The 26,237-nt window shown below is 34.8% G+C and overlaps 1 protein-coding gene across 1 annotated transcript in view; it reads right to left on the bottom strand.

The window, feature by feature from the left end:
• Positions 1 to 20,369, bottom strand: part of LOC149423124 (RYamide receptor-like) — a 105,859-nt gene extending 85,490 nt beyond the window's left edge. The window contains exon 1 of the mRNA XM_089633049.1: positions 19,840 to 20,369. Within this exon, the coding sequence (XP_089489175.1) occupies positions 19,840 to 20,369 (530 nt within the window). The remainder of the gene's footprint in view (positions 1 to 19,839) is intronic.
• Between the last annotated feature and the right edge of the window lie 5,868 nt (positions 20,370 to 26,237).

Raw genomic sequence — 26,237 nt, 5'->3', positions numbered from 1 at the left:
TTTTTGACAACGCACAAGAGACTGTGACTCTGGTAACTGAAAAATATGTGGGAATACCACAGTCCGAAGAAGACGAAGTTTGGAAGGGAAGAAAATGGGAATTTATTTATTGTTTAGGAACATTTACAGACTAATAATGTGAAAAAATCATTATATAAGCGCTGCAAAAAACGTAGATGTCAACAGTCCACTTAAAAATGTTCACATCATGCACAGTTTAAGGATTATTATACACTATATATTAACAAAAAATATAAACAGCAAAACGTGAACAAAGGCAAAAAAAGAGATATCAAAAACAAAAAACAAAATATGATCCAAAAAAAAGCAAAAAAAACAGGAAACAAATTGAGTAAATAAAAAACAAACATTCACAATGAATTGCTTATTTGCTTTTTAAAATAAGCAAGACTATTTGCATATATATCTATGTGGTTACATTCAATAGAATTGTACAGACGAAGAAGAATGAAGAAGAATAAGATAAGAACCCTATTTAAGTCTTTTAATTTAGTCTTGTAAAGCAATTACATTTGTTTAGTATTTTTATATTAGATGTTGAGAAGAGTTGAATGGAGGATTATCTTGTGGGTCGCTTTTTGATTACACGTATTACCATTTTGGCTTATTAAAGGGATCAATGATAGTTGATCACAGCCATCCCAAATGATACATAAAATTGAATACTCAATTTTTCAGAATTCTAGAATGTATCTCATTCACCCCCATCTTTTGGTAACAACCTGCCTTAATGGGATCCACTCTCGTGGACCCTCATTTACATCTCATGCACCACCAACTTTTGGTAACAACCTGCCTTAATGGGTTTATGGGTAATGTCTTAAATTAACAAGAATTGTTTACACGTGACACGTGACATTCCCCCGTTAATATTCGGGAGATTCCTCGAAGATTGTTGGGCAGAGAGTGGAACAAATTTTATTCTGAAGGCGCAAGATGAAGAGAACAACACGGAAACGGAATAAATATCCAATCAAAGTTTTGATTGGTAAGACGCTTTTGTCGTGTTAGTACCTAGTACCATAGCGTTATCTCGTCTTCGACTCCTCGGCTAATCTCAAAAAAGAGGATTTTTCTAAATTAATCGTTTTTTAGAATTTATGCTGAATAATAATTGATGATTTATTATTGATAATGTATGTTTCACCATCATTAGATCCTCAGGTGGTTCATTTTATTAACCTTGATTTAAAAAACCTATGAGATAAATTTAAGTAAGTAACGAACTGTCCATAACGCCATTTCCCCGCAGGGGTATTCAGAAACGAGGGACCGCCAAACAAATCGGTCTTGGCACACAATCCTTGCTTAATTCACATTCGTGCATCGTCTCATACATATTCTTACGTTATTCCGACTCTTGACATGGCCCGACTCAAGTATCAGGTTCACTAGATCGTAACATGTCTTCTTCGGGAGTCCCTGACTTCTTCTCGCGTTATGTACTCTCCTTAAACTCCTTTACGTCCATTCACTCTACACGCCCAAACCACCTACATAAGCGTCCCTTTCTCAATCTTACTCATTACGCTGTGCACTTAGAAAATAAATAAAATAAGAATAATACACCTTGTGTATTTACAAAACTTAAATCAATAAATATTTTTTTTTATAAACATTTTAGCAATTTATAAAACATCCTTCATCTCTTGAAGGCTTTGTAAAAAAATTGTCATCCGAACAAAAAGTTTCATTCTAAGGTAAAAGTTCAAGGTTCATGTACAGTTCAGGGTTGATGTGTTTCTTTTACCAACCACATATTTTTGCTGAAAGAGATAAGTCTTTATTTTGGCGTGAAAAGTAATTAACTTCTTCTTTGGACTGTGTACTTGAATTGCTTAATTTTGCCTGCTGTGGTTATATATATAATACGATACAACTCTCTCAATGGGTATTTGCCGCTCAGTTTAATTAACTTTATTCTGCTCAGTTTGAATCATATGCTGTCCGAATAAGGATAGTACAAATAATAACAGTTACATTGTTATAAATCGCAACCAGGAATTATTAGATTCCCGGTCAAATAAAATTATTCACGCAAAACGCTTCAATTATCTCAACCAAACGTGTGTTGACAAATTTTCATCAAACAAATGGTTGAGTATTGGAAAGTTGAGTGCAGAAATAGAAAGATTTATTTTTGCAATTTAGGACAGGGTCATTAATACTAAAAAATATCGGAAGCATATAATTAAAGATACAAATCAAATTGATGATTTATGTAGATAATGTTTGGCTTTTCCGGAAACTATGGAACATATTATATCAGGATGTTCTGTATTAGAGCCGTCCGAGTATACATTTAGGCACAGTCAAGTTTTTAAAAATAATTCACCAGAGTTTGGTAATTAAACATAACTTGATCGACTGCCGTTATAAAGTACCATATTATGAATACGAACCAAATTCATTTTTAGAAAATGAGTTTTATAAAATATACTATGATAAAACTATACTAACAGACCGAACGATTAGTCATAATAGACCCGATAGAGTTTTACATGACAAAATTTTAAAAAATTGATGTCGTTATTCCAAATTCCTGTAATTTTTCAAAATCTGTTTCTGAAAAAATATAAAAAATACAAAGATTTATAAATGAGATTAAAAGAATTTGACATTCTCAGACTATAAAAATATTACCATTTGTTATCTATCTCATTCAAAATTTAGGCGTATTATATCTGTCAAAGAATTTATTCATAAAAATGGAAAAATCAGTCATTTTAAATACATGAATTTGGGATCAGTAGGATTTATAGGCCCTGTGTCAGTGAGTTTTCTTCAAATAGGAAAAAATCTAATGCTTTGAACAAACTTTGGCAAAAATGCCCATAAAATGTATTACAACAAATATACATAATAACTTTAAATAATTCAGAACCAGCGTTTATTGAAATACATGAATATATATTTTAAGCCACATACTTTTTCCTGGAACTCCTTATTGCGAAAATCCGTTTACATTTTCTGAGAACAAGAAAACCGCGTCCACCGATAGAATTTTCCAGAATAAATTAGTATTTCATTAGTGTACGAGAAATACAACCAGTGGTATTTTTTAAGTTGGTACTTATTTTATTAATTGCGATTCTTTGCGACAGGCTGAAGCCATCCCATCCCTAATTTGAGGAGTGTTGGGTGGCTGAGTAAGTGAGGATGAAAATGAGACGGGAATAGTGTTAACAATCAACTGTGATAAGTCTGTTTTAAAATCTATGTACACTTTTCAATGAACTTATTTTAAATTAGTTTTCTCATGTTAAACTAATATTGGTTTTAAGATGAAGTAATGTTGTTTTTTCCGATATGAGTTTTATTAAGCTTATTAGGAAAAATGAATTGTAAATGTTATTGTAAATATTTTAATATATTATTACTTATATAAATACATAAATAGTAATAAACCTTTGTTTCTTTGAAATTTTTTAATCTTAGCGGAAATCCATTGTACTGATGATTAAATACTTCGTTCCAATTGTTTTAATAAGCCCTTTCAATGTTTCTAAAATCTAGAACACTGTGAAGCTAAACATTTTGTTCAGAACCAGAGATCTAGCCGTTTGGCCAAGGAGTTCAATTCAGTTTAAAAATTTCGTGCAGAATATTCTTTGCCAAACTCTTGTCCTAGATCTAAAAGCATAAAAGTTTTTCCTGTAATTTTTGTTTACCGATGTGAACTCAAAGAACTGCGCTTTATTGTTCCGTTTGAGTTTTAACACTTTCAGCTACTACTGATATGTAGGAATTTGTTTGTCACGGTAATAGAAACATCAATCATTCATATTATTCACTTGTAAAAAATCCCCACTTGACCTTATTTGGCACATTTTTAGGAGGTTACATCACTAGTCTATTTAAGTAGTTTTCGGTTTATTATGAGATGTCTCCCATCTTTTCCTAGATATCTATGGAGATAGCACAGTACATTCTATGGTCATTTGTTGACATCATTTTTGTCATCGCAATAAATATTTCCGTGAATGTTTATTTTACACAAATTCTGTTATGTATGTATATCAATGTATTCATTATTGAATGCTCTGCTTTTTTAAGGTTATTAAAAAGTGGTAAAATTAAAAAAATTCACACGTGTAAGAAATTTTTTATTTGCATCTATCAAAATGTGTTTTTTCCGGATTCATACCTAAATTAACGTTGAATGAGAGGCGTGATATCGTGAATTATGTATTTTTAATTCAGTTAGAGTCCTTTAAAACAAAGAAAAAGATACAATTTTTATTATTCTACGAAAAATTTTAGTCTTGTAAATTAAGTTTGAAATTTTATTTGTCAAATGAAAAACGAAGTTATTATTAGCCCCCCCTCGATACGAAAACATTGTGATACCTTACCTCACCGCGTCTGTTTTTAAAGAAATGTTGAACCAAAATGATGTTACCTCCATTGAATCTTTTAGAGTCCAGAGGTTCCCAAAGTGGTCTATATAGACCCCCAGGGGTCGATATCGGCATGCTGGGGGTCTATGTCAGCGAGAAAAAAAATTGGGGGTCCACGAGATTCAAATGGGGGTACACACGAGCGGACCTCCATTTACAGGAAGTCAACATTTGGGAGTTCCGTAAATGACACAATAGAATTAACACAAATATAATAGACTGAGAAATTACTTATCTGATATTTGTATTTTTATATTTCCTAAAGTTGTTAATTTAGGTATACAAATAGAATCTACATTCCTTTTATCGTCAGAATTAATTATTCAAGCAAAACATTGCACATTGGAAGCCGCAAATTTTCCTAGTTCCCCAACTTGTTTTTGAAAAACGCCCAGGGTAATAATGACGTTCAACATTTAAATGCACTTCACACAGGCTTCAAAACAAAGTTTGAGGACATTTTGACTATGGAAATGGAACGTTGAAGAATCGGTTATCATGTGACAAGAAGAAGTGACTGGAATAAACACTGTCAAAGAACTTAAGGGGCATTTCTGTAGGGCTAGCTACAGAAAGAAATTCCCGTTGCTTATCCTGCTCCATTTTCATTTGGTGTAATACCTCACAAGGGCGCCCCTGTCTGCACAGTGTAAAGACAGGGGAACAATACAGCCACCCGGTTGTAGGACAGGAAAGGGAAGGGAATCTTTTTACTAAAAAAATAAATGATTATCACATGGGACGTTAATAGTTTAAGGAAAATTCAATATTCGGCAAGCAGGGGATCTACGGAAAAAAAAAAATTTGGCTAGTGGTCGACGGGGCAAAAAAGATTGGGAACCTTTGGTTTAGACGCATGCTAACCAAACATGACAAACCGCATGCGTCTCGGGAGTCAAACGGGCAACACTAGGAAAAATGTACCATGACTCTTGTTCTTCAGTATTTCCTCAGTGAATACCAACTCGTTATACAAAAAATGTGGGTACAAGTAGGGCCGGCCCTGTGCGGGCGCAGTTGAGCAATCCGCTCTACTGGCGCTGACTTGCCAAGGAGTGAAGAAGCCAAGGCGCTGATAATACCCAACACCTAGTACAGTGCCAGGAGCCGTTTCACTCAGGGTCAGCCCTGGTTATAAGTAATTAAATACCTAGTTCAGATTATTATCAAAAACACAACAAAAATCGGCTTCGTCTCAGCCGTTGGGTACTTAAAAACCTAATAATCTCACAATTATTGTTAAGTGAAAAGCACTTATATTACAGATAAGGCTTTAATAATTATTTTTTTAATATACTCTCTGCTATAAGACAAAGATTTCCAGTGACTTAAAGTAAATTAAAACGTAATTTATTACTGAAAAATGACACAAGCCAAAATAAAATCCTCAAATATAATCAAACAGAGTCTTTGTTAATGTTAATTTAAATAATTAAAATTTATTTGTTAAAGAACAAGCGGCTGCCGTGGTTGAGGGGTAAGGTTCTCGACTAGCAATTCAGAGGTCGGGGATTCAAATCCCGGCAATTTATTCCTTAAAAATAATACATAGTAGATTTATTTGCGTGACGTTTCACCCCGGTGTAAGACAACCATTCAGTAGTGAAATGTTGCTTGAAATAGTTTTAGCCGGGTTTGGTAATCAGCTATGATTAGCCAGGTACTTTATCACCTTCCTCTTCTCTATTTCCTTCCTATTTGCACTACCTTACAATTTGGGATGCCATTCTCTCACTAGCTCCACAGGGTTTGGAGCAGTTGGGACTCTTCTGCAGTATTCACATAAATATACTGAGAGAAAAGCTTGCGGCGATTCCGAATAATTAATTTTAGCAAATGGCCATACTGAATATTAAACGGTCATACAGGTGAAAAAATAAAAATGGCATGAATTTTGAAGATATAAATAATAAACTTAATATTCCTAGTGAATATATAGTGGACAGTAATGAATCACTTTTGTTTTCAAAGCTTTCTATTATTTTTATTTAATAAACTATTAAATATAGAGTATACCATAATATATAAACAGTCCATATTACTAGGGATTCACCGCGAGAAAGTTCAATTTATTAATGTATTCTTTCTCTTCATCTCATCTCGCGTCATTTTAAAAATATCTCATTTCTGGTTTATGCTTACTTAATGAAAGTCTTTCAAATTTAAAGCTTTAATAATAAAAAAACACTCCCTGCCGTTAAACGGTGTTTTAGTTACACATTGAATAAAGGCTATCCAAGCCCTATTTTGAATTATTACTAATAAAAAATATCTTTAACTGGGCTGCGAAAGAGCTGGCAACGTCACATTTTCGCAAACTGATACATGAGATTCCCGTCTTATAAAAGTGAGGTTATGGCAGATATGACTTATTTTTATAATTTACTGTTACCGCATGAAACACGAGAAATAATTTCTCAAATGAGGTCAAGCGGTTCCGAAAAAAAAAACTCTTTTTTCGCAATTAGACTCGAAATATTTATATACATGCAGGTTAATAAAAATCCAAGATACAAACGTTTATATTAAGCAAGAAATTAATCCGAAATGTCATTTTTTGTTACTTTATAGGAACGTTTATTCTTAACGAGATAAATTGTATTATAATTAATTAATTGTATTAAAGTGAAAGTTTTCTTGCATATTCTCCAAATAAAAGTAAGTATAATGTTTGAAATTTATATATTCCATTTTATACATATTAAAGTATATTTTAAATGCACACATCTATAAAGTTTTATTTTTTATTTTTGAAAGAAAGAAAAATATGTTCAGGTTACGAATAACCTGAACATATTTGAAATCTACTACTATCACTACAGTAAGCGGAAAATGTTGCTTGTTTTATGATGGAGGACTTAGTCAGCCGAGGAATTGAACATACTAGGCCCAAACGCGATGCCAACTCAGCCACCGCATCTAGTTTTTTTTCTTCTTTTCTTTCCGTGTAACTATTTTATGGCTGTTAAATATCAGTATCTACTTGACGTTATTGTATAACAATTGTATTGAATATTCACCACGATTATTAGTCAGTCTTGTGCCACGTTCCTTCATAATATTGTGCTTTTTTAAATAAAAGCAAGCGTTTGATATTTATCAATAAACCCTTATAAAAAAGAGACATTCCACATTCCAATTCACATTTCAAAGGCTTCAATATAAATAGGAATTTCGTGAATTGTACATTCACAAAATAGAACTCGCAATTATTTGTGTATCTTGGCAACAATTTCAGAAATTGAAAATAATAAAATATAGATATCCTTAACTGATTGACTCCAAAACAGATAAAATGGAATAATACAACAAAAGAAACTGTTTAGAAAACAGATACAAAGTTTTAAATTTAATTTATTCCGTTTAGCTAAATTCTGAAGAACGTTGTTCAATTATGCGCCAGCCCATATTACACAATACATCTTTTTTCAATAAATCATTCAGATGTAAAATCATATGAGGTACCTACATGAGATGGGTCTTTAACTATTTTGGTATTAATGACAGTAATACCTGCATTAACATGGACGGATAACTTAACTTACCTTCTTTTATAATGCATACAGTCGAAACAATAAGAGTACCCAATTGTGTGCCCACCCACCATTTGCCCGACCGAAGGGTGTTTGCTAAAGCACTTGAACTCGATCAAACAAATAACAGTCGAATACTGAAGAAAATTGCGTCTTTTCAGTTTGACTGTGATGTCTCTATGCGAGTCTTTTTTTTCTGTAGCAGAGTTTGGGACTAGTTTTTAATTTTGCCAGTGATGTCTCTATATGAGTATTTTTTTCTGTAGGAGAGTTTGTAACTAGTTTTTAATTTTGACTGCGATGTCTTCATGTGAGTCTTTCTTTTCTGTAGCAGAGTTTGCGACTAGTTTTTCAGTTTGACTGTGATGTCTCCATGTGAGTCTTTCTTTTCTGTAGAAGAGTTTGCGACTAGTTTTGCAGTTTGACTGTGATGTCTCCATGTGAGTCTTTCTTTTCTGTAGCAGAGTTTGCGACTAATTTTTCAATCGAGTATCTGCCATATATTATTATTATTAAGTTATTCGTATATGTTTTGATAATATAAACGAATGGAAATTCCTGTAAGGAAAAGAAAACAAGGGAAATATTCCATGAAACACGTACATCCGAGGACATCAGATAAATCCTTCCTGGAAGGCTCTATTCTTCAGTATATGTGTAGATAAGATAAGTAGGCAAGAAAATACCATGAAGTTGTTTCTCTTCTTCCGCACTTTTAAATCGTGAGTTTTTAATATTGGTTGTTCATTTCTTGAACGTGATTTTAAAAAAAATCGTTTTCATAACATAAAAAGGTTTATTTTGTTAGATTGCAGTAAACAAAATTATCATTTTTTTTTTAAATACATCTTTTAATCTCGATTTTGTTGCTACTACAGTTCCTAGGGAGGAAAGTTCGATTCCCAGTCAAACCAAAAAAAAATATATATATTTTAAAAAACTGTTGAATTTTAAAAATCTAAAGCTAGTATTATTATGTTTTTCTTAGGTCTTTTCATATTTAATTGAAGGGAAGCATGGATGAATAGAATTTATTTCCTTCACTGAAATTTGTTACACACTTAAATAACATTTTAAGAAAATTATGTAATGTGGCAAATTTTGTTATTTAAAGAGTGAACGAGGAAGTAAAAAGACGAGGAAATGTAGCTCTTTTAATCTCCTTTTCACCTTTGACATTAAATTTATTCTAAATTTATTTCGGCTCTTTTATTTAAGCACTTTGATCAAAGAAAACAAACAAATTTAGAATATTTTAAGCTTTTTGTAAGGTTTTAATAATTTACCTTTTATGTCATATAATCACATCATACCCTAGAATAATAAATTATACAGTATTTGACATAATATATCCATAAAATCACTAAACTATGCCACTTTTCAGATTCATAGTTTTTTAAGAAAGAAATGTTTAGATTATTGTGAATTAGTTAGAAAGAGATAGGTAATATGTGGACTGTGATTAATTTGTTTTCGTTAGTCCTGATTTGATTAACAACATTTTTGGAAGTGCGGAAATGTGGACATTGAAGGGACCCACCACTTTCCCGTCCCGGTATGAGTGACTTATTGTCACCCCTTCGGGGCTCTCGCAAGGAAGCTATTTTTTTGGTATAAATGACTCTACAATAATAATTAATAATTAATTAATCTACAATAACTGCATGGCGTATCAAAAATAATGGTTTCTGATACGCCATGCAATTAATTGTAGATGTTTTATTTTTTAAATAACTTAATGAGTAAAATCTCAAATTGTAATATTTAATTATTGAAAACAATATTAGCGATTTCTAAACGAAAATCTGAAACAGAAAAAGATACGATTATATCTAGAACATGAACTCAGGACCCGTGCCTTGCCAGGGCATGGTCCTAGATGTGACCGTATCTTTTTCTGATTTTTCTGTTTCAGATTTTCGTTTAGAGATCGCTAATATTGTTTTCAATAGTTAAATTGTTAAATTGCACGGAGTACAGTTACAAGAAGGATATAATAACATACATCAAAAATCAATTATTTGGATTGTGCTATCATAATATATTTGCAGTTATAAAAAATGATGCCTCTGGACTGTAAACTCAAATCAGACACCCAGACGTCCAACAACAGGACATACGCATTATGGACTTATGGTATAGTTAAATTTAGCGTAGAAGTTGGTCGAAATGGTTTATTTTATGTAATTTTACCATGTAGATATTTATATCTTATGAGTTCATCTTACCACACGATTAAGTAGGTTACTTACAATTTGGTAGGCGGGAATGGGTACCGCCGCCCTGGGAACCATTTATTGGATGACCAACACCTCTGCCACAGGTCACCCCAAGTGGTTCGCTACGTTTGGTGACTTAGCAGGGGTGCCCGGGTTCATGGGTTAAGGTTTGCCCAGGTCTTGGTGGCGGGTGCGTCGGCCCACCTTCTGCGTGGCGGGCCGGTTGGGAGATGCTGGTTGAGGGAGACCCTTTACAACCGGTTACCGCTGTCCGGGCCGCTCGATAGTACAGGGGCCCGACCCTCAGGCTCACGACTAAGGGTGGGCTGCCCCATCAGCGAGTGTAAAAACCCCGCCACTGCTGTTGTGCCGGTTCGTGACCGGAGGGGACCCAGCAGCAGCGTTTGGGGCGCATTGGATGCCCTCTCCAGCCGGACTCTCCCAGCCTATCGCCTAGCACCGCAGTGGGTGGGCTGGAACCAAACGCTCATCACTCCTGGACAGCCTGAACCCCATATTCCTACCCACCCCTCACACCTTTCCATTCCAGACCTTCCTTTCACTTCATACCCTTAAAAAAAAAAAAAAATTAAAATCATGAATATACATAAAAACAAACATAACATCTTTACAGCGGCGAGTAGCAGGCGTCCCCGGTGCGGGCCAAAACTGTTGGTAAATTTTGCCAACATTCGCGGCCTGCACACAAATTTAAATTCCGTCCATCACCATCTTTTGTCCCAACGTCCCAACCTTCTTTTCCTATCCGAAACTCAGATAGCCGAGCCGCCAGACTCCTCCTATCTGGACTGCCCGGGCTTTACCCTCGCAAGCAAATTCCGACTGAAAGGAGGAGTCTGCCTCTATAGTCGAGCTGACGTCAACTGTGTGCGACTATTGAGTCTGGAAAACTCCAGATTCGACGTAATGTGGGTGCGCGTCAATCTTGCCAGTACGGCAAGATTCTACGCATGTCTATACCGCTCACCGAACCATAGCGAATCAGACACTTCCGAGCTCTTCAAACATTTGAGCGATACTATTGATGATCTCTTGCCGCGCTACCCTTCGGCCGAGTTTGTTGTTCTGGGGGACTTCAACGTTCATAACGAACCATGGTTGAAGTTCTCAGGCCCAACGGACTCGGCTGGCCGACAGGCGGAATCCTTTGCCATTTGCTACGGATTAGAGCAATTGGTTCAGGAGCCTACAAGGGTTCCTGATGTCCAGACTCACCGCTCCAATCTGTTAGACCTATTCTTAACTACTGTGCCACACGGTTATAAGATTGACGTCACAGCGCCTCTGGGATCATCTGACCACTGCCTAGTGACGACATCAATCCCCGTTAGCCTCAGACCAACCAATGAGAGGCTGAGGAGAAAAGTGTGGCACTATAGGTCAGCAGATTGGTTCGGTATGCGGGCCCATTTCAATGCTTTTCCGTGGTCAGCTGTTTGTTTTCGGACTTCGGACCCTTCAAGATGTGCCCAGGAGATTGGTGAAGTCATCAATTCGGCGATGGATGGCTTCATACAATCGACTACTAAAGAAACTGGTGTGGGCTCAAAGCCGTGGTTCAGTCGACAATGCTCCGAAGCAGTTCGACGAAAAAACGCGGCTTTCCGAGCCTACAACACATCTCGAACGCCCGAAAGCAGATCAGCATACAACAAATCGGCAAAGGAATGCAAGAGAATCATCAATAGGTCAAAATTCGAACACGACCTGCAGATCAGCAAAAAGCTGGCTGCCTGCCCGCATGGCAGCAGAGCATTCTGGTCGCTTGCGGGCTCAATAGGTCGAAATTTTTGCAAACCCAGTTTGCCACCTCTTACCAGACCTGACGGCTCACTAGCAAACACCGCCACCGAAAAGGCAAACCTTTTAGGGAAAATGTTTGCGGAAAACTCGACCCTCGACGACGGGGGTGCTGTTCCGCCGTCGGTTCCTCACTGCGGCTTCTATATGAAAAAGCTGAGGATCCGGCATCGGGATGTACTCCACGTCATACGGGGGCTCGATGTTAACAAAGCTAGTGGACCTGATGGAATACCTGCCCTGGTATTGCAGAGGTGTGCTGCGGAAATAGTTCCAGTTTTGACAAAGCTCTTCAAAATGTCCCTGAAGTGTGGCACTGTGCCCTCTGGTTGGAAAAAAGCGGTAATTCACCCTATTCCCAAGAAAGGTGACCGCTCCAACCCGGCCAACTACCGCCCCATAGCGATCACATCAGTTCTGTCCAAAGTGATGGAACGTGTGATCAACGACAAACTGCTCACATACCTCGAGAAGAACAAAATTATCAACGACCGTCAATACGGATTCCGGCGGAACCGCTCGTGCGGTGATCTTCTCGCGTATGTGACGCATGTTTGGGGGCGGTGCCTGGAACGTCACGGTGAGACCCAAACGGTCGCACTAGACATATCCAAGGCCTTTGACCGGGTCTGGCACCGAGGACTTGTCAACAAATTGCATTCTTACGGACTTCCCGCATCCCTGTGTACGTGGATTGCTGATTTTTTAAGGGATAGGTCGATTCAGGCGGTTGCTGACGGTTTCACCTCTTCCTCGCACTCCATAAATGCTGGCGTCCCACAGGGATCGGTTCTGTCTCCGACTTTGTTTTTGTTGCACATCAATGACCTTTTGACATGTGCACCGATTCATTGTTACGCGGATGACAGTACAGTTCATGATAGCTTTTTGTTTGACAAGCCCCCAAAGGGCACACAAACTCCAACGGCTCGGAGGGCTTTGAAGCAGAGAATGGACGGTTATCTCGAGAGTATTTCCTCCTGGGGTAAAAATAATCTCGTCGAATTTAATGTTTCAAAGACCCAATCCTGTCTGATTACGTCTAAAAGGGATCCAAATGACAATCTAGTCTCCTTCAACGGAAGCAATCTTCCGAACAGGCCTTCCATTGATATGCTTGGTGTAACTATAAGTGACCAGCTCAGGTACGGGGGCTCCATCGAAGCTAGAGTAAAGTTGGCCTCTCAGAAGCTGGGCGTACTGTACAGGGCCCGCAGATACTTTAATAGTACACAACTGCTCACCCTGTACAAATCGCAAGTGCGCCCTACTGTCGAATTTGGCAGCCATCTCTGGTCTGGAGCCCCAAAATACCTGAAAAAAACCCTTGACTCTGTGCAGAAACGGGCGGTCCGTTTGATAGATTCCCCAATCTTAACAAACGGACTGCAATCTTTAGAGCACAGGCGTCAGGTAGGTATGCTGTCCTTGTTCTATCGGTATTACAATGGAAGATGCTCTGAGGAACTAGCGTCATTGATCCCTTCGGCACCGGTGCGTAGTCGGGATACACGCCAAACGCGCGCCCAACATTTGTACACAGTTGACACTTGTCACATGAGAACGGGTCGCTTCTATGATTCGTTCTTAAGTTCAACAGCTCGGCTGTGGAACGAACTGCCGGCCTCTGTGTTTCCTCCCTCCTACAACATGGGACTCTTCAAGACCCATGTTCACTCCTTCCTCTCCACAAAAGACCCTCCACACAGCATCCCCAAAGATGACATAGGCCCTGAGGGAAATTATTTTCTTCAGGGCCTCCTGTGTGGAGTAAATATAAAAAAAAAAAAAAAAAAAAAAAAGTAACTATTTTCTACGTACGAGTATTTAGAAAAATTGTACATTTATCAATACTTGGTAAAGTAATGATTGAATGTCCTTATTTTGACCATTTTGTGAAACGCTGGCAAATGTATTTAAGAAACCAAAAACTACAAGCTGATAAGCAGAAATTGTATTGGGAAATTTTCTCCCCCTAGAAAAAAAATGTTTTCAAAATATGTTTTTTAGGATGTATCTTTAAAATGGTTGGTTCATATATTATAGCTAGTTGAAATTCCAAGATTGATTGAGACTTTTTTTTGACTGAAAATAAAATATCATTGTGCTTTTTGTTACATCACTCACTGGAAAAATACTTGATGAACTCCACAAGCACAACTACTTGAACAAGTGAAGGGACAAAGTCTCAAAAGAAATTGTGTAGATACTTCAGTAAGTCATTTATTGCCGACCGTGCGAAGATATTTGCTCGAATACCTGTCAAAAGTTAATAGCTGTCCAAAAAAAAATATATAAAGCGGTTTTATCAGCACATAAAATGTTGATTCAGTATTTCTTCCTTTCGATGCTATTTTAAAAAATTGGCATTAGTAAACTTCCACTTTAAGCATCCGTACTGAATAGTTTAAACTTTATTGTATTTTCTGTTAGAATTGAATATCTAACATCTAACGTTTACGTTCCCATATTTATGCATTTTGGGAAAATCTCTAGTAGCGCATGGTCATTCATGTAAGTGTATGGGAAATCACTGATGTGTATGGTATTTGTATGAAAAAGTAAGATAAAAGATTCTAGCTCATCCGCAAGTTTCTTTTCAAAGCAAGATATACAAGCAGTTAAGAAGTGTGTGTGTGTGTGTGTGCGTATGTGTGTGAGGGTGTGTGTGTATGTGTTTCTGTAAAAAAAACCAATCACATTGATCTCTATAGATACTTTTTACAAGTTTAAAAAAAAAATATTTTAAACACCACTGTTTTATCCTTACACTATAATACCCACGCTCAGGCTTCGCCTTTGTGGGATTTTTTTGTTACTCTTTCATTCTATATTACTATGTATGTACCTGAATTGCATGTGTATCAAAAATTTTGTTAATAAAAAAATAAAAAAAAATTTCGAGTCCAAATGGTTGCCTGTTCGCGAAACAAATCTAATACTTACATCGAGGAACTTAAACGGGTATTTCTTAATTTATGTTAAAACACAAAGCTGAATTCCTTTTAACATCTCAACTTAAGAGGTCTTAACTAACTTCGTGGTGAAGTCAGAAAAATTAACATTCTTAATTTTGCTTTTTGAGTATAGTATGTACGTAAAAAGAAAATATGCACTAGTACGTTGTTCAGGTTTCAGGAGAAGCATAAACCCTAATTTCACGAAGATAATATTTTGTGCTTCTTCTGTGGTGGTATATAAAATATATATTTAAAAAAAATAATGCTATTATAGAGATAACTGTATCTGGGGTCACATCTTGGTTTTAAGTAGAGTTAATTTGTTTTTATTTAATTAAATAAACCAATTTATTTTCAATGGCGCAAGGGGTAATATTCCTGATAAAAGTAAATTGAACAAACTAAAGTAAATTAAAGCTATCTGCTAATTACAGGCTTGATAACATATTCGTATATCTTATTCCCAAGTACCATTTTCTGAATTGATTTTATTTGTATTTTTCTTATAGGAATAAATTTCAATAACCCAAATTTTTATTTTCTATTTTCGTCTAATTGTCCCCACTCTTTCATCCTACTGTTTATATCCTAGAATCATATTTTTTTAGTTAGATACTTTAGGAGGAACCTGCCATAAACTGTTCCATAAAAACTTAACACAGTGACAATTCAACACACTTGTGATATAAAGTCATTAGAAACGATGAAATTTTTTTTTAACCTAACCTAACCCAACCTAACATAACCTTGTTAGCCCAGTTAATAAAGTTTTTGTTTCATAACTTTCCATGACTTTATAAATTTTTTTACACATGTGATGAATTATCATTGTGATGATTTATTAGATCACCACCATAAACATGCATTAAATTTCAAGAGCGAATAATTGTTATTTTTAAATTCGAGAGCTTCAAATCAAATAACTATATTTACAAAAACTATAAAATCATTCTATTTCTTAAATTTCTTTACCGAAATGATTTTTTTTAACTAACTGGGAATAATATATTATAAATATTGTTCTTATTATTTTGTAATGAATTATCACTAAATTAAAAAAAGCCAAATAAATAGCATACAAAAAATGTATAATTCGATGTATTAAAGTAAAAAAATGCTACATACAAAAAGACGTAGAAATTTTTTGTATATATTGGGATGTGTTTTGGAGATAACGTAGTTTGACACTATGCCCTGAAAATGTTATATTTTTTAAATTTTTTTATTTTTTATTTAAATATTTGAGTGGGTACAGGTATGTACTTTACATATGGTTACAAAATATTTTTATGTTCGCAATCTCACCAATGAAGAAACTGGTTCTTGTGCTTGGTGAGCGAGTTACACTAATTATAAGAAAAATAGGAACATCTAAATACAGTGGAGATGATTAATGATAATAAGGAATATCTAAATATAGTGGAGATGAGTATAGACTGATAATAAATATCCATAAAGGGAAAAACAGGCAATTATTTGGTTAATTATTTCTGAAAGTGTAACTTCAGTTTTAGTTTAAGTATGTTTAATTTCTTTATTTCAATCGGAAGGTTGTTGAAATACTTAATTCCTAAATACATAGACTAAATAAGACTAGACACGGCATAACCATTGAAAAATAACCCCAACACAATTTTGGTTTGGTTCACGTGCACATTTATGAAAAGGCGCACGCATTGTGTCGCAATGCGAAATGGGCACTGTGCATTGCGTTTTACCTTTTGTTGCTCTGGAGTTAAGCTATTTTGCTTGTCAGCTATTTTTGCTGGTAAAATTCCTGACGTCACATGAATAACACACCCACAAGGAATCCACCAATAGGGTGATTCATGTTAATTATTATCACGTGCGGATATACAAATATCACGCAACCAATGCGTGATAATTATTGATGTATTAGTCATCTAGCGTTGACACGCGTGACAGCTCAAGTGTGTGTGAATTATTTGGTCCGTGCATTTTGCCAATCAGGGTTGTATTAAGTCGTTATTGCCTTTTGGGTAATATCTGCTTCGCCTTTTCGATTTTTTGTAGAAGAATTGATAGAAATAAATTTGAGTCATTTAATGAACTCATTTTTTAATGGGTATTTTCGCTTAGCTTTCCCCACAAAACCGGAAAAAATGGAGAAATGGTTAGAAACAATCCGAATTAAATTATGTGATAATAACTGGGTACCATCAGCAGGAAACCGCGTTTGCTCTAATAATTTTCAAACATATTTATCTCACTGCAAGCGGCCTCCGACGTGTAGACTGCAAAACTTTGCCTGTTTTTCCGGTAATTATAAAAAACTTTATAAAGTTTATTATGGATTGATCAGGTTTTAATTGATAATGTCGGTGTTTTCAGGCTGATATCGGACAGTCGCTGTCCACTATGGGCACAGGTCCTGCGAAAAGAGATACCGTCATTGTTTTTTCTCGAACAGGACTGGTTCTCGATCCAGCTGAAACTTTTTTTGTAATCGAAAAGCCGGTTGTTCCTCTATCAGAATTGCAACAACCGATGTGCGTGGATGCCGTAAATAATACGTAAAATCCTATTTAACGGGCGTAAATAAATAAATAAGTATATATTGTAATCATGTAATCTCCACCCCCCTTAACCCTTACCCATACGCTCTCTGAAGCTCTGTCATAATCATTGTTGCTTATTCAATTAGGTTGCTTCGTTCCTTTCCCATAATTCGTGGTTCAGCTCGCTTGTGAACCCGCAATATATTATGATTTATCTCTCTCTTTAGGTTAATCTTACATTATGTTTAATGTAAAGTCGTTAGGTTAGTTTTAGTACTTAGGTTAGTTTTCAATAATTCTATCTTGAAGAAGGTTGAGAAACTAGCTGACCAAAACTAGTTGACACAATTTCTTAATTCTAACAAAGTGGTTGAAGACAAAATAACTTTTAATTGAATGATAGTAGTATAATTATTAAATGATACGTAGTGTTGTTCTAGTCTCTATAATTTTATGTTACTGTTAAATTTTTAACTAATATTATTTTATATTCATCAGTTTTAATTATTTTGTATCACTTTCGACAGCTTACAAGATATATTCTGTTTTAAAATGCATGCAAAAGCCAGACTGGGCATAAAACCAAATTAAATTAAATGATTTCAAGTCACAAAGTGATTGCTTTCTTCAATAATTATATATCATTCTTTGTAAATACTGTGGTAAATTAAAAAAAAACCTATTCACAATAGTAAAAATATATACGTTTTTGGTTCTATAGGACCTGTATAGAATTCAAAACCAAAATATAAATTAAATTAAAATCATTTTGTATTATTTATCAATTCTTTCCTGATTCAGCCTTTATTCAGCGCATAAAATTTGCTGTAAGTGTTAGTTTCTTTTTGGCTTTATGTCCATATTACAACACCTCTGACAACAAATTCTCCGTGGTTTTGCTTACGAGTTTGAACGCTTGTACAAGGAGTTTAAACAGAGTTGGGTTGTTAAGTTCATCTCCATATTTGTGAGGTACGCTATGTGGGGTCATTTTAAAAATGAATTTAGCTAGACAGGGCTAATCTAGTATAATACATCAATGCCTAAATAGGTATAGTTATTTTGCATTTTTTTGGTATTACATTTTGGAATTTTGATATTGTATTGATATCCTTTTGACAGGTGGGTTTCAAATTTTTTGATTATATTATCTTAATAAATTTGGATAATTGCATGTTTTGTTTTAGATAACGTTATTTGACTTTAAGACCTGTATATTACGTTTTAGTAGATAACGTTGTTTGACTTTAAGTCCTCGAAACGTGGTATCTCAAATTGTAATGATGTGGTCTAATTCGTCAGAAAACGTTTGTAGTATAGTTTAAAAAAAACTTTTGTTACTTTTTCTAATACCCCTATTAATGAATTATTTATCATAAAATAATTAAAAACTGTTTATTTTATATACCTTTTTCGATGGTTTCTAAATTGTTCAAGGTTTTACCTCTACGGAACAATCTCATTTCTCAAAATTATATCGGTTAACCGACGCGACAGAAAACTTAGAGAGACTGGAACAATAGTGGCCTAAACAATAGCAGGAACATATTAAGGATAACTAAAACAATGATGTATTATCACGATTATGTCTGTCCCTCGCGACTGGAAAGTTAATCAGTGGGAAGATGATGAATGTGATAAGATAATGTAGTTTAACATATTGCAATAAAGGGCTCCTACTTACTCTATCCCTTTCCAAAACATACTCATATAAAATACTCACATAAATATACGCTTCCTACGAATAGCTTTAACCTCTAATTGGTAATCCAATCACGCTTTCCCTAAAGCGTACAATAGTGTACAATAGCACAATGACACACCATTCAAAAAGCTTTATCGATGAAAAATCAATCACACGCTTTCCCCAAAGTATGCAACAATGCACAATAGCACAGTGGGCATAGTTTGATGAGGTCCTTTAATGGTAATTCCATCACACGCTTTTCCCAAAGTGGTGTACTACAATGCACAATAGCACAGCGCACACAATTCATTAAGCTATTTTAATGGTAATTCAATCACATACATCCTCCAATATTGTAAAAACAATAATTCCGTTGTATTAATCATAATTAAATAATTAATTTATATAGAGATGAAAACCATTAATTTTACCATGTAATTAACTTCGTAATACGTCATAACCTCAGGAGTAAGTAGGGAAGGTACATACTCTTCTATTAATCTTACTCTTGATATGCTTAGGTACTTGGTATGTAATGTATCAAATTTATAATTTATTGAGCCTATTCTAAACTGTTTTCTTCGATTCCGTTCCCCATAAAAGATGCATAGTTCAGTTGTTATGGAAAGTTAGATAACGGGTAACTAAGCAGCAGGATTATATAAATAGTTAGACATACCTTTGGCAAGCCTCGTGCCATGGCGTGGGATGAGCCAGGGCTGACACGAGCGGGATTGGCGCTGCGGTGGCGAGAGCGCCTATCCATACAGCTGCGATGGCAGCTTGCGCCGCTGGCTTGGAGAGCCGTGGCCGTAATGGACTTGTGATAGCCCTGCAGCGGTCCGCCGCCAGGGCCACCAATGTGTACGCACTCACCAACACTGACACGGCCTGGGAATAATTCACTAGTCTGCACAGGGTAACTCCAAAAGGCCAATAGTCCAATACCAACTGTGACATGAAAGAGAACGGCACGCAAAACAGGGACATCAAAATATCCCCCAAAGCCAGATTGGCTATGAAATAATTGGTCACTGTTTGCATCCGGGGACTTGCGCGCACCACGTAACAGACTAACCCATTACCCACAAGGGCCACGCAGAATATAGCGAAGTAAAGGAAGGATACTGTTGCTTGAAAGCAGGCCGAAGCTAAAAACGACCCTTCCTGAAATCCCTCTCGGCAATCCAACGTCACGTTGCTTGTCATGTTGGGATTAAACGTGTCGTTAATTTCACCACTGTCAACATAATGGTGAGGCCACAAGTTGGTCCATTCTAATTCACTCGAAGTCTCTATTGTTCTGACAACCCCTTCGGCTAAGGTTGTCAGTTCCTCTCTAACGAAAGGGGTAGAACTCATGTTTATTTTTGAAGTAATTACAATTCATTAATATCTCTACACAGAAAGTTCATGCGACTTTTATTTATTTGAGTTCACATTTCAAGAACGATGTTTTTGATTGCGATTTTTTTGGGTTCTCTGAGGCTTTCATTAGACTTTTTGAAAGTGTAGCAGCTGTTGAAACTGAAACAAACGAAAAAAATAAAGTTAGTTACATGCTTAGAAAAAGTGTACATCAAATACAATTTTTATATTATTTGTTCCTAGCGATAACTTTTTCAACAATTAAACAATGGTTGCTTAGACAGAATTCTTAATAGGGATCCTCGTGTTATTATATTTGAAAGTTTTATGGTATAATCAAGTTAAATGCCTAGTGAAAAAATAGAGATTTGTTTTTGAATGTACAGTTCCCTTCAAAGAACTGTGAAAATCTCGATTTTATTCCTAGTGACACTGATAATTTTTTGTTAAAAAATGCGAAACATGACATATGCTTGGAAAAATGTCCATTAATTATAGTTGGACGCATTTGTATTCGGTTCATTATAGGTATGTTAAGGATTTTTTACTATTCTTTCCAGTCACATTAATACATAAAGTTAGTATTGTGAACTAATTAGGCCGTCGTCCCATGAGTCGGTAAGGATCGACGTAAACCGAGCGCTGTATGGCCATGCGTATAGTAACGGTTTGCAGAGCAGTCCATTGCAGAAGTTTTCGGTGCTGGGTCTTAAAGCACTCAGTTAATGTCAATTCCTTATTCTTTATAGTCCTTCCTTACATTATTTCGACCCTTGGGACGGCGGCCTTATATGCAGGTGTGGTACAGGATATTTTCAAAGCTTTTTATCCGAATAGAGCACCGACGTGACGCTTGTCAGAAAACTGTACTACTTTAAGTTTTGAAAATCCCACCTCCTTATGCACAAAAATTGACAACTTTAAAGCACGTATATGAAAGGAGAGTAAAACTTTAATTTTTAAATCACAAAATAAATAATAAGCATTGTTTTTAGCAAGAGCAATAGTACAACAATAAAACAATCTATTAATTCTTGCAATAAAATAAGGCACATCCAATGATCTTGAATATTTATCTCCAATGAAGCCAAACGGATTTTCACTCATCTCTATAGTTCAGAAAGGAGTGGTTTTTTTACAATTGTGATTGGTTTTACTATGTAAAAAATCGAGCCATAAAATCAGAAGAAAATAATTATTCCGGCAAGACTAAACAACATTATTAATAATCTTGCAACATTTTTTTATTTAATATTGAAACTAGTAATTTAACCACAGACTTTTGAAATGATTGTTGATAATTTAAGTTAGTTTTACAAGAATGTCCCCAAGCGGTTCCATATCGTAAAGTTAATTCTGCGAGTGATAGGCAAATGATTATTAAAATAATCACAGGAACAAAATACTTCAGCTTATATAATGTAACCAAAATAGCTCTGTCTATCAAATATTGTTTATTTGAATGTCCCATTTAAAATGGCAATCAAAAGTCACTCCCAAATAAACGTATTCATTTACCATTTCAATTTTATTGTGGTATTCAGGTGTAATGGAAACTGAAACGAGTGGAGATCGTATGTGCATCAATTTGTTTTCTTATTGGTATTTATGATTAGGCCTGCATCATGTGATCATTTTATTAGGGACGTAAAGTCTTGTTGCATACATTTAATAGCAACGGATAATTGTTCAGATATGACAAGAGCCGTGTCGTCAGCATATACAAAGTGTTTAAAATGTGATTTTTTTTTCATTAATGATATAAATATAGTATAAAGCGTGTGTCTCAAAATATTAACTTGGAGACACAATATATAAGTTATGTTAAAAAAAATGCAAATTGTTTTGCTTTTTCTCTAAAACAATAAGACGCATCTTGAATATGAATTCTACAATCTCTGAAACTCTGGCATGTACTAAAATAAGGGATGATAATAAATTTGGGTTAACATTTTGGCGAAATTCAGTAAGACGAATTATTTATTATCCAGAACAGAAGTATAGTGAAGATGGCACAAATGTATTCCGGCAATCTTGACTTCTGCAGACCTCTTATGAACAAGACGTGTTTAACAACTTTCATTGACAGATTATAGAGTAACTCTTACTAGTGTGGTCATCAGTGTACAGTGTACCAGGACAGATTTTTTTAATGGAATATACGAAGAAAAATACGATATATTTTTAAGGGTGACAGGATAAATCATTACAATGATAATTCATCACAACTTTAAAAAGTTATATGAAATCATGGAAAGTGATGAAACAAAAACTTTATTAACTGGGTTAAGTAGGTTAGGTTAGGTTAAAATTATTATTTTTTTCATCGTATTTAATGAATTTATATCACTTTTTAAAGGTGTATTGAATAGTCACAGTGTTGAGTTAGCATGGAACCATTTTTAAATATCTCTGCAAATTAATTAAAATCATTTCTCTTATTTAATAGAAAATGTAATTACACAATAATGAAATATTTTATATCAAGTATTCCGGACTATGGAAAACACTTTTGTGTGAATTATTTGTATATTATAATATTATGACGTGTTAACAATTTCACAAATAGAATTATTAAACAAAAAGAATTTTGCTTTTTGAAAGCTAAGTGACTTGAAGAAGCAATTTATGTAAAGTCTTTTTATATTTTTTAATCTCCACCTACTAACGTAAATACCAGAAAAAATTTTTTACCAATGTGGATTTGGTAGTTAAAATAATTATCATAGCTTGCATTTTTTGAATCCCGTCAAAAAGATAAAAAAAATTGTCCGCATTCTAAGAATGGCCGTTTGCATTAAGAATTCTTGCGGCCCGTGGCGACCCGTGGTTGTAATTTAATGCATGCGGCCGGCCAACACGTGGTACTAAATGACGATTCAAAGATTCGTACAGATTCTGCGTATAGTTATATACAATAAAACTTAATGTTGATCTATATCAATATGTATTCTTATTGAGTAGAGCACGATTATTTATAGTTCCTCCCTATAGTAATTATTATTTAGGCCAAAGAAATACGTTCTACGCGGATTTAATCAAAAGATAATGGACACTGTAACGCTGTCCAAAACGTTGACTAAAGAAGGAGGAAGTGCAAAACGACATAGTAACCCGAAAATTAATCACGATTACACGAATAAAGTGTTTGAAAAGAATATAAAAGGAGATAAATGATTTAAACGCCATATTTATTTATTGAGCAGAGACGGTTTACATATAGTTCCCGTGAGCACTTAGGCCATAGGCCCATTGTGCTATCTCCCTTTTTACCTCATTCCTTTAACAGTCACCCGGTCTTATTTATAAAGTTCACCAGGGTTGTCATTGGATATGTGGCTATGTCTTCTAGTTCCACAATGCGTCTTACCAGTTCTGGTCTCTCCTCTCCAATCCCCTTGTTCCCTGAAGGCCCCACAAGAGCCTTATCTCTCCTCTCCATTCCCGTTTAGTTCCGTGAAGGCCTCCCAAGGGAAGAGTTCACGGAAGTGGCCTCATCTCACCTCTCCACTCTTCCTTTTTTCCCTAAAGGTCCCATGAGAGAGGAGGTCTCATCTCTCCTCTCCACCCCTCCTTGGTTCCCCAAAAGCCACGACGAAAGATTCCACTCCCCCTTGGTTCCCTGAAGGCCCCACGGGGGAAGAGGGCCTCATCTCTCCTCTCCATTCCTCCATAAAAACACGATAAATTAGTTTCCTTTTTTATTTGTGCTCAGAATAATTTAGTTTCGTTACACATGACATATTAAAAGATTAGTGTATTGGCTATTACGACATATTATGCCTGACAAAAACACCTATATCGAATATACTACTCTATTAGGATACACATAATAATATTTCGTTTGTGGTATTGGCGATAGATAAAGCCAATAACTTAAATATTTCTTGAGAAATTCATAAGAAAACAGATAATTTTCTGGAATATTTGCAACCCTTTGAAATGTTTTTTTTAAAAAAGCTGGCAAATACATCAGGTTGTCAACATTTTTTTATATAAGAAAGTTTTCATGAAAACGACGTTTCCATGCTTCATAAAAAATGGTGCACATTTCCAAGTAACTTCTGTATTATTAAATATGTTTAGAAAAAGTGACACATTTGTTTTTATACCGGCATACTGATCTTTTCTTCGTTAAATTATTCAGTGTTTTACTGAGAGCAGCGCTAGAAGGGAAAAAATTGAATGGAGTACTTTTGCATTCTTAAAAAACAATCTCCATGAGATACCTTCTATTTTTTATCAATAAAGTTTTGATGAATGCGCAAAGTTTCCGTAGGTAGAAGTATTCACGTATGAAACATACACTGTATTAGAGTTGAGACGTGAGAAAGTGACATTACGTGAAATGAACTTTGGTATATAAGTTTGGAAAAAGGGATAAAAATAAAGCAGGCAATCAAGATTTTGATAAGACCATAAAAGATATACTGGCAGGATGACCTAGGAAGATGAACATTGGACACCCCCTGGACATTTTATTTTACAGGATTTACTCGTATGTCGGTCGGCCATTAAGTCTCTTGGATTTTGAAGATAAACGACGGAAATGAGCGCCTGCTCAAAGCTTGGGTAGTTAAAATAGAGTAAGGAGAATTGGGAAGGTTTAATTCATTAGTACATACAGTGGCTACGGTGACATTGTTTGACAAACAATATTAAGGAGTGGTTGTTTTGAAGAATTTGAACAATTCTTCAAATTTATATTATTATTATTATATTATATTAATTTTAAAAAAAAACATTTCATATTACATATTACAGTGATCTTTGGCTGTCCAACTAGGAGATTACCTGTTTTAGGACATTAAGAAATAGGCAGATTTATTAAATGCGATTCTTGTTTTGTCTAGTGTATTGACTTTTACTTAGTTATTGCACTTTATAAATAATTTGAAAAGTTTTCTTGGTTGATATAAGAAGTTGCTAACTATATATTTTAAATAATATAAACGTAGAGAATAGACTAAAATAATATTCAAATATGATAATTCAAAAATAGCAATATAGTAAAAAATTATTGGCATGTGAGTTTATCAAATTGAAATTTTACTTTTTATTTAGATGAAATTAATAAGCTAGAGAATCAAAAATAGATAAAAGAAAGAAAGGAGATTAGAAGAAAATAGAGAATAAAAATAAAATAAGCCAAAAAAATACAAATAGGGAATTAAAAAATATGCAAAAAGAAAAAAGTATATGTATAAATAAATATAAAAAAAATAGAAGCATGTAAGCTTTTCAACCATTCCGTGAAATCTTACTTTTAATTTGGTGAAATTAATGCGACAGAGAATCAAAAATATATAAAAAAAGAAAAGAAATTGAAAGGAAGAGTAGAAAAAGATAGAAGATTAAGAAATCAGTTAATATTAAATTAATATTTAAAAAAAAACATGTTTGCTTTTTCTCCATTCCATGAAATTTTGTTTCGATTTTGTTGAATTAATGCTCTAGAGCAGTGCTCCGCAACCGGCGTGCCGTGGCACACTGGTGTGCCGTGAGCCGGACACAGGTGTGCCGCGGTCAAATTCAATGTATTTGACATTTTACAATATTTCATTATGTATTTAATACACAATGACAAAATATTTTTCATTATATTGTCTATTTTTCATTGTCTGCAGATACTGTTAAAAGACGTATTCACTATATATTAGGAACACTGATTAGAAAACTGTAATTGGCTGAAAAATTTGCACTTCAGAT

Source organism: Hesperophylax consimilis, chromosome 6, assembly GCF_061612785.1.
Source record: "Hesperophylax consimilis isolate HC1 chromosome 6, BYU_Hcon_1.0, whole genome shotgun sequence".
Taxonomy (NCBI): Eukaryota; Metazoa; Arthropoda; class Insecta; order Trichoptera; family Limnephilidae; genus Hesperophylax; species Hesperophylax consimilis.
Note: the sequence above shows the minus strand (reverse complement) of the source record. Positions and strands in the feature narration are given on the sequence as shown.